Source organism: Tauraco erythrolophus, chromosome 1 (assembly GCF_009769465.1).
Source record: "Tauraco erythrolophus isolate bTauEry1 chromosome 1, bTauEry1.pri, whole genome shotgun sequence".
Lineage (NCBI taxonomy): Eukaryota > Metazoa > Chordata > Aves > Musophagiformes > Musophagidae > Tauraco > Tauraco erythrolophus.
In genome coordinates this window covers 73,977,798-73,987,914 of record NC_141465.1, presented here as the reverse complement: position 1 = coordinate 73,987,914, position 10,117 = coordinate 73,977,798, and the positions used below count along the sequence as shown (strand labels likewise).

General features: G+C 41.3%; 1 protein-coding gene across 1 annotated transcript; it reads left to right on the top strand.

The window, feature by feature from the left end:
- The first annotated feature begins 364 nt into the window (after positions 1–364).
- On the top strand, positions 365–6,004 carry LOC104381324 (methyltransferase-like protein 21E). The gene is given in 4 exon segments (XM_086610932.1): positions 365–406; positions 408–518; positions 3,037–3,154; positions 5,580–6,004. Coding segments are annotated over 4 exon segments (666 nt in total). The 5' UTR covers positions 365–394.
- Positions 6,005–10,117: the final 4,113 nt, after the last annotated feature.

The following is a 10,117-nucleotide window of genomic DNA, read 5'->3' as shown; positions in this document are numbered from 1 at the left end:
ACACATTAGACCGTGAGCATCTATACTAGGGCAGCTGTTCTTGAAGTGAAAAAGAAGTTAAAAAAATTTATTTGGATTGCTGAAATGGAAAGCAATATAGGGTAACATTCCACTTCTTTACTTTTTATGAACTTGGCTTCTTCAGCAAAACAGGAAAGAAATTACTTGGTCATAAACTGAAAACTTCAATCAGAATTCAGTAGACTTCCCATGTATCATGCTAGCCATTAATAGTGGAATGCATTTTTATTCACAAATGTAATTCGCATTCTTGCTTCCAAATAAGCTTTTCAATATAAATTGGTAGTTTCATTATCAGTCCACTCAGCCTGTTTGACCTTTTGTACTTTTGCTTCCAGGGGAAAAAGAAGATGAACAGATAGTTGCAGAAATCATGGGAAGGCGTTTTTTTTCCTGCTCTTATAACTCATAAGGCCTGGGAAGGCTTTCACTTTGCTGGCCATGAGATAAGAATAACAGAAGCCACTGATTGTTACGGGGCAGTCGTCTGGCCATCGGTACAATGTTTATGCATTATTGTCATTTTTTTTAGTTTCAGAATCTTCTAGCACTTTTGTTTTGCATGATAAATATGTTATGTTGTATGTTGTAAACACCAGGAAAAGATTCTATGCTTCTCTGTCTCCATTCTGCAAATCCTAAACTTGAATTTATCGTGATTTCATATGGATTCCTGGTTCTCAAAGCTTGAATATTATCTCTTGTTCATGCCCCTGACACACAATATGTACAATTTTGTATCGCCTCCTCACCTACCAGTAACTTTTGATCCTGTATCAATTGGCCAATTACAAGCATATTTTGCAGGAAATATGGTAGTCTTATGATGATTACATTTCTGTATGTTTTATAAATACAGACAGCTGTCTAGCAGGCAGGTCCATGTTGCACAAAACAGCTGTGATACAAGCTCAGAAGATATTAGCTGTTATAGAAGCTACTCAACCTACTCGTGTGAGAAACAATTTTACCTTCTAAATATGCAGACATGAGAGAAGGTTCAACTGGAGCTTTCAGTTTCTTAAAGAGCCAGAAATCTAGTGAGAGAACACCCTTGTCCTTGGCTCTTGACATGAGAACCATCAGCATGGCCACCATACAAAGAGCCTTCTGTAGGGTTTTGAATCTGTGTGATGCAGCTAACTGACTGTTATTAAGAGTGGATAATTAAGAGTGAAAGAAACCACTGTGGTCAGGGAGGTGCCATGATGCACTGTTGACACTTGTGGCATTCAGAGAACATCCCTGAAACAGAACTATCTACAGGAACCCCTACAGGAGAGAGAAGACTAAAACCCAAGAGGCTCCATTTCTGTCCCAGCTGTATTAGCCTCCTAGGATTGTACTGATTTTAAGAAATACTGCCATAGTTAAGCTGAGGAGAGTTAGCATACTTTGCTGTTTTGAACTCCAAACAATTTTCCTTGTTTTAACAGACCTGGACGAGTCATTTATAGTATATCTCGTTGGCCTCAGTGCACATCTTCGAGGAAAGGGTGACTGACTGCCAATTGTTCTCACAAAACCATGGGCTGTACTGGAAAACATAGTTGCTTTTTTTTTAATGGAAAGGTTTAGCCAGTTTTGATGTGGAAGGCAGGCAACCCTCCTGTCTGTATCTCTTCATGTTCTTCCTTCCTGGTTTATCCAGCAGTATTTGAACTCTTCCGAAAAACGTCACCCAAATTTGTCAAGGGTGGAAACTTCAAGGAAAATAAAGGTTCTGCATGTTTCGTGGAAAGGAATCCAGATTCAAAAGTTTCCCTAATTTAACCCACAGTTTCTACAACAGAATATGACAAAACTCTGAGGGAAGAAATCACAGGAATACGTGGAACTAACAAGAAATGTTAATATAGCGTGTTTTTAAAAGTCAGTCAAACATCAGACTCAATCTTTAAGAACGTGACTTTAATTAGTCCTGGTGTTTTCAGACTTGTTTCTATATCAAAGCTTTATTGATTAGGAGATATATGTAAGTTTGCATAAAAGATCTTGCTCTTTTTGCTCTGAATTAAGAGGTGGAAAACAAAAACTTTGAATTTCGAGCATATTGACATTGAATCAACATCCCTCCTGCTCCATTCCTTCTACTTCTTAATTGATTAGAAGTAAAACTAAGAGCATAATTTTGTTGTGCCAGACCGAGCCCCTAATAATTGTTGTTCCAAATGGTCATCTGTATTGCAAGAGGATGTGGCAACTGTCATGTATTTGTCAATGGAGACTATAAAGTTGTCTAAGTCTGGGAAAAAATGTGGGAGACAAGCTGGAAACTAACTTTGTCAGAGAAATAAAATTATAAATTTCTATTTCAACAGTGGACTAAAACACACTGATCAGTGTGAGACAGGACAGAAAAGCTGAAGAAGCTTCTTAATCACAGTTTATAAATGCATCTATAAGGAGTTTGTTGTAGAGGGCTTGGTGGCTTTGTTTGCTCTACAGGTTTGCTATGCTTAAGAAGGTAAGCAGAGGGAACATGAAAACGAACTGAACTGAAAGAGAAGGGGTAAATCTATTGATACCTTTTGAATCATTATGGTAATTAATTATTGTTAGAAATAATTAGCTATTGGAAGAGCTTAACGAGAGTTGCTGTGGATTTTCTCTCACAAGCAGTCATTAAATCAAGATGTCTTTGTGAAGGACACACCTTAGCTCAACCAGAAGTAAGTGCAGTTATAAGCAGGAATTGCTGACTGGAATTTTATAGCTCATGTTATGCAGCGTGACACATTAGATAATTGCAGTTGTTCCTTCTGGCTCTAATGCTTTGCAAGGCTATATTGAGGCATGTTGTGGCATTTATTTTGTCAGCCTATAGAGCTCAAAGATCATAGTGAGCCGTGATCCTTTAGAGACAGGCTTGAATGAATATTGCTCATTTGAACAGACAGGAAATTACAAAAGACTTTTTCTCTTTTTGCATGCTTTTAAATGATAATGCATATTTAGTGAAGGGGTTTATTTCATTTATTTGTTCAGTATGTTCATGGATTCCCTCCCCTACAGGCTCTTGTTCTGTGTTACATTTTGGAAACTAATTCTAAACAATACAATTTGGTTGACAAAAATGTGATTGAAATTGGAGCTGGAACTGGATTGGTCTCCATAGTAGCCAGTTTACTGGGTGAGTACATGCCATTGCTCTTATGCTCTTGGAAACATCTCTCAGATGAATAGTGGAGGACAAAGGAAGTGGATCGGTTCCTCTAAAATGCTGTTTGAAAACTTCCAAGAGCAAGGAAAAGTAAATTCCAAAAGGCTTGTTTGGAAACCTGTTCTGTTATTTTTTTTTTCTGTAAAGCTGTGGTGTATTGATACAATAAAGAAGGTCCCAGTAGATGTTGTTGTCATTAACAGTGTTAAACAGGGGACCAAAATAGGAAACTAGCGGCCTCACGGGTTGTCAGTGGCAACCAGATGAAGCCAAATGTAGACATCCGCGGGTCCTGAAGGAACTGGCGGATGAAGTTGCCACTCCACTGGCCATTGTATTTGAGAAGTCGTGGCGGTCTGGCGAGGTCCCCGATGACTGGAAGAGAGGGAACATAACCCCCATTTTTAAAAAGGGGAACAAGGAGGACCCGGGCAACTACAGGCCGGTCAGCCTCACCTCTGTGCCTGGCAAGGTCATGGAGCAGATTCTCCTGGGAACCATGCTAAGGCACATGGAGAGCAAGGAGGTGGTGGGTGACAGCCAACATGGCTTCACCAAAGGCAGATCGTGCCTGACCAACTTGGTGGCCTTTTATGATGGGGTGACAACATCGGTGGACAAGGGTCGACCAATGGATGTCATCTACCTGGACTTGTGCAAAGCTTTTGACACTGTCCCGCACGACATTCTTCTCTCTAAACTAGAGAGGCATGGGTTTGATGGATGGACCACTCGGTGGATAAGGAATTGGCTCAATGGCCGTACTCAGAGAGTAGTGGTCAACGGCTCGATGTCCATGTGGAGACCGGTCACGAGTGGCGTCCCTCAGGGGTCCGTGTTGGGCCCGGCCCTCTTCAACATCTTTGTCGGTGACGTGGACAGTGGCATGGAGTGCACCCTCAGCAAGTTCGCCGACGACACCAAGCTGTGTGGTGCCGTCGACACGCTGGAAGGGAGGGATGCCATCCAGAGGGACCTCGACAGGCTGGAGAGGTGGGCCCGTACCAACCTCATGAAGTTTAACCAGGCCAAGTGCAAGGTCCTACATCTGGGTCGTGGCAATCCCAGGCACAAATACAGACTGGATGGTGAATGGATCATGAGCAGCCCTGAGGAGAAGGACTTGGGAGTACTGGTGGACGAGAAGCTCAATATGAGCCGGCAATGTGCTCTTGCGGCCCAGAAGGCCAACCGCGTCCTGGGCTGCATCAAGAGGAGCGTGGCCAGCAGGTCAAGGGAGGTGATTCTTCCCCTCTACTCTGCCCTCATGAGACCTCACTTGGAGTATTGCGTCCAGTTCTGGAGTCCCCAACATAAGAAGGACATGGACCAGTTGGAGAGGGTCCAGAGGAGGGCCACGAAGATGATAAGAGGGCTGGAGCACCTTTCCTATGAGGACAGGCTGAAAGAGTTGGGGCTGTTCAGCCTGGAGAAGAGGAGGCTCCGAGGTGACCGTATAGCGGTCTTCCAGTACCTCAAGGGGGCCTACATGAAAGATGGGGAGAGGCTGTTCAGGAGGGCCAGTTGTGATAGGACAAGGGGTAATGGTTTTAAAATAGAGGGAGGTAGATTCAGGTTGGATATTAGGAAAAAATTTTTTACCATGAGAGTTGTAGAACACTGGAACAGGTTGCCCAGAGAGGTGGTGGATGCTCCATCCCTGGAGACGTTCAAGGCCCGGTTGGATGAGGCCCTGAGCAACCTGATCTAGTTGGAGATATCCCTGTTCCTTGCAGGGGGGTTGGACTAGATGACCTTTGAAGGTCCCTTCCAGCCCTAACGATTCTATGATTCTATGATCACCATCCATTGACCAAAGAGCTCTTGGATGCCAGGTTGCTTTCTTTCTGTTTATGTTCAAGATGTTCTTTCCGGAACTGATCCTTGATTTTTCTGCTACAGTCCGTGTTGTGTTTTCTCTCCTGGTAGCCTATTTTTCCTCAAGAGTAATCCATATCAGTAACTTCTGCATTTTAACAGAACCTTAGCCTTTTGTAGTCTGAGAAATCTTCTTACTATGTGAAAAGGAAAGAACCTGAGGCAATGCTTAAATCTCATGCTGACTTATTTTTGGAGTCAATAAATGGTATTCTTCAATCCCTAGTTGCTCACTGTACTGTACTTTTAGCCAATATGATATCAAGACACAGTAAGTATCTGATTTCTCCCCACCCATCCCCAGCTGCATTTAGATAGCGATCTGTAGAGTAGAACTATTGGGAACCAAATATTTATTTGAAGCGTGATGGCTATTGGGAGCATTTGCAGTTTTCTGTTCCCCTAAGTGAGAGCTATCTGGTAAAATCAGTTCCTTGTGCAGTAGCTTTTGTGAATGGGCTTTTACTCAAGTCTTGAAGTATATTCAAAGATTATGTTTGTTTTCTCCCTGTCACAGGTGCCCTTGTGACTGCCACGGATTTGCCAGAACTGCTGGGCAACCTTCAGCACAATGTTCTCCAAAATACAAAACTGAAATGCAAACACCAGCCTCGTGTCAAGGAATTGTCTTGGGGAATTGATCTAGAAAAGAACTTTCCTAGGTCTTCCTGTCACTTTGACTACATTATGGCTGCTGATGTGGTTTACCACCATCCTTTTCTGGATGAACTTCTCCTAACTTTTGATCACTTGTGCAATAATGACACTGTTATTCTGTGGGCTATGAAATTTAGGTTGGACAAAGAGAATCAATTTGTGGAAAGATTTCAGACACTGTTTGACTTAGAGGTGATTTCTAATTTCCCCAGTTTGAACATAACCTTGTATAAGGCAATGAGGAAAGGCAGGATGGAAGTCAGACCTTCCAAAGTGACAGTCTGAAAGAGGTACAGGGGGGTGACAGTCTCAACTGTTCTGCAGCTTGTTCTCTTTTTAATAATTTCCATGTAGTAGCTGCTAACACCTGCATGAATGACGTGTTTAGAGACAACTAAAACAAAACATCACATTCCTAGTGCATCTCCAATGAATTCCTAAATTCAATTTGCTATTAGTTTTATACACAGAAGGAATGCATCTTTGATGTTTTCTTGACTTTTGTGTGCTAAGTTGACAACGCCAATAATTTCCACGTCTTACCATTATTGTTATGAGAAGTGTAATATTTCCAATAGCTTTCAATCGCAGCTTTGAACAGTGTCTTATAAGATCAATCAGTCGTTTAAAACTTAAGACTATGATAAATCTGTGTATTTAAAAGTTGTGGTGTTAAACTCAACTTTCCCCATTCCCACTATCAGGTAAATCCTTCCTTTCAGTAGTCTTTATAGGACATTAAATTAGCTGAAAATACCTCACCTGGGAAACATACTGTCATAATAAAGGGACAGAATATATTAGTTACTCTTTGATTTAATCATTGTGCCTTTTTCCCCTTTCATTTTTCATGTAGATTGAGGGATTCTTCAACAGACAGCCACACATATGAGGCAAGAGGGAGTTAAATGTTTTGTTCCTTGAACAAAGATCTTGAATAAGAAGAGTACAGCATATCACCAACTGCCCTTTGCAAAGACCTTAAATTCTTGGAGATCTGCCCCTCCAAAAATAGACGATTATCTGGACACCAGGGAACAACAATGGAAAAATGACAGTGGCTCTCAAGAGAGGAGGTTTACGTCGCTGCTTGGTGGTGACTAAAGGTAGAAAACTAAACCAGCCTGACACGGTGTGGCTGAGACATGGACAGGCTTAGGTATTCTTATTTTATTATATGGATAAACAAAATACTTTTCTTCTAGCTGTTCAGTACTGCGTGTTCCTTTTTTTTTTTTTTTTTAAGAGGTCAGATTAATATCCTTGAAAGCCTATCAGAGAACTGTCTTTTGGGAAGATTAATAAAGTGATTCATTGGACACTCCAAGTTTTCTGATTCTTTGTCATTTTGTGTGAGAGAACTTTGAGTTCCTTGTGGGCTAGAAAAGAAGCAAACCCAGCTCATATGCTAATGACCATGCAGGGCTTTACCACCTCTGCTGTAGCAGGCAATTGTTTTAGTAATATGAGGGCTCTGGGGGCTGGCAGTCTCTACGTTTTAGCTCCTCTTTGTACTCCCTCCAGGAATTTTTAATGTATTGTCAAATCCGTGCATTTTTTTTATGGTGGCTTCCAGAACATACCTCTTCTTGTGACAGATGCATGTCTGCTGCCAGGCACAAGTATGGGGCAGAACGATGATAAATGACTGGTATAAGCAGATCATACTCTTACTCCCAGTCAAACATTTAGTTTTCTTGGGTCAAAGGTTCCCACTGTTAGAGACGAAGTGGTGCAGAGAGGAGAATCTGAGCTGCCAAGCTTTTCCAGTGGGAACTGGGGATCTCATGCGTGAAATAAGGTGGTGAAGAGAATTTTGGGAAGAGGATGGATGAGGATGTGGCTGTAGGGATCTGGAGATGGAGGGAGGATTGCAGAGAAAAGGTAGCTACAGGGAGAAGGTGAGATGGAGGAAGACAAAGATAAGACGTGGCAACAGCAAGACTGACTTCATAAAAGGTGAAGAACCCCGTAGCACAGGGGTAGACTATATTTCTTGCTACTGGGTGTAAGGAGGGCATCCTTGGTGTACCTCTGAGGGTGACTGTATGATAATACTAAAGTAATCAATATTTCCCAGGCTAGGACAGCAAAATTGTAGAATCAGAATAGTTTGAGTTGGAAAGGACATTTAAAGGTCATCTAGTCCAACCCCTGTGCAGTGGGAAGGGACATCTTCGACTAGATCAGGTTGCTCAAAGCCCTGTCCAACCTGACCTTGAATGTTTCCAGGGATGGAACATCTACTACCTCTTTGGGCAATCTGTTCCAGTGTTCCACCACACTCATTGTAAAAAAATTCTTCCTTATATCCAGTCTGAATCTACCCTCTTTTAGTTTAAAAAAATTACCCCTTGTCCTATCACAATGGGCCCTGCTGAAAAGTTTGTCCCCATCTTTCTTATAAGCCCCCTTTAAGTACTGAAAGGCTGCAAAATCATCTCCCTGAAGCCTTCTCTTTTCCAGGCTAATAAACCCCAACTTTCTCAGCCTTTCTTCATAGGAAAGGTGCTCCAGCCCTCATATCATCTTCGTGGCCCTCCTCTGGACCCACTCCAACAGGTCCGTGTTCTCACTGTGTTGAGGAATCCAGAGACAAATGCAATACTGCAGGTGGGGTCTTACAAGAGCAGAGTAGAGTGGCAGAATCACCTTGCTCGACCTGCTGGCCACGCTTCTTTTGATACAGCCCAGGATATGGCTGGCCTTCTGGGCTGCAAAATGAGAAGAAAGGAAGCCAAGTACATTGTCTCTCTGGGTCTCCTGCTAGGAGATCACATGTGAGATTTTTGGTTTAGAGTTTATTAAAGAAAATCTTCTAATCCTCATCAGCACAATTCTTGTGACAAGTTTTGTAGGCAGAGGAAGTATCTTTAGTTGGATCAACCAGTATAGCTAGAAAATTAGGCTTTATACCAGCTGGTATGGAGTATTATCTCTACTTACAGATGTTATTATGCTTATATCCTTAGATCATTACAGCTGTAGAAAAATATAACTAAAGAATGGAAATATTTTTTCCCACACTGTGTAATAGAAGTAGTTCAGTTTGAGTAAAGAAGCAAACATGGATCTCTGCCTTTTCTAGATTTCCTCTCCTTACTTTTTTCCTCCTAAGACACTTGGCAATCATCAAATCCACTGCAATTGAAACCCTAATCCTTGCATCCCAAAAGACATCTCTGTTTACAAATGTTTCATGGATAAATGGATAGACACTGTATTTAATGGGTAACAGCAAAAATATCTTGTGAACTTCAAAGTGATTAAGGCTAAAAAGGAAAAGGAACACTGCAACAAAATAGTTGAGTGCGATCGCTTTTGAATAGCTGTTCTGCTGATTATCGCTCCTATTTGGGCTGCAGGCTGTCCCCTGCTGAGCTCCTGCTAAAGTCAACAGGAGACGTGTTCATAGAGAGGATTCAGAATTAGGCCCTTTAGGTCCAATATCTTGTTGATATTTACTGTACTGTAACATTAGTCCTCTTTCTCACAAGTCTGTCTAGCACAGCTGTGTGAAGCTTCCTGGGAAAGCTCTGGGGACTGGCTTCTCCATTGTACAGCCACCTTTTGTTCTTTGGTATGATGGGCAGGTTATTAGCCATGACCAATGGAGGATGGAGGTTCTATGTGGCATTTGCCTATGGAGTTTATTTCTGCTCTTTGGGAACAAGTCTTACATGAATGTCAACTATCATTGACTCCTAAAGTAATTCAGAATTTTAATAATCAGTTATTGTTTGTTCTAATATTTCAAATAAAGTATCAAGTTGTCATTCGGTGCATTATGTTGCTAATACATATGGCATTTGCATCTGTAGTTTGTGAAGGGTGAAGCAAAAAAATGGTCAGTTAAATTTGTGAATGAAAAAGCTCCACCTACGAGGAACACCAGAGAGGCTGCCTAAGTTGGCAGGCCTTTGCAGTGCCTTGTAGAGTGTTACGGTAAGAGATAAATTGGGATGTATAGTATGGGTTCGATCAATTACTTGGATTTTCTGTATTCCAACCCCAAAATAATTTATTGAGAAACAATATATTTAAGCAACTTGACAGTATTTGATAGATTTGCTACAAACAATACACTTTTCAAATGCTGATATTTTCAGGAAGGGTTTGTTTTTTTTTTGTATAGAGTATATGTAAAATCATTACAGTGATTTACTTTGCTGCTTATTATATAACATCTTCATCAAGATCTTCTACTATTCATTGCCTTTTGCCTTTTCCTTCTCAACATTAAAATAACCAATACTTTCAAAATTGTACGGTTTCCATGTGGTCATATTGAGGTTTTGGCTCTGTCTTGCCGAATTGCGATGTTGCAGCTCTAAGTGATTGGGTTGAATTTGCATTATTAAACCCACAAATGTGGGCTTTTGCTTTCTATTACAACAG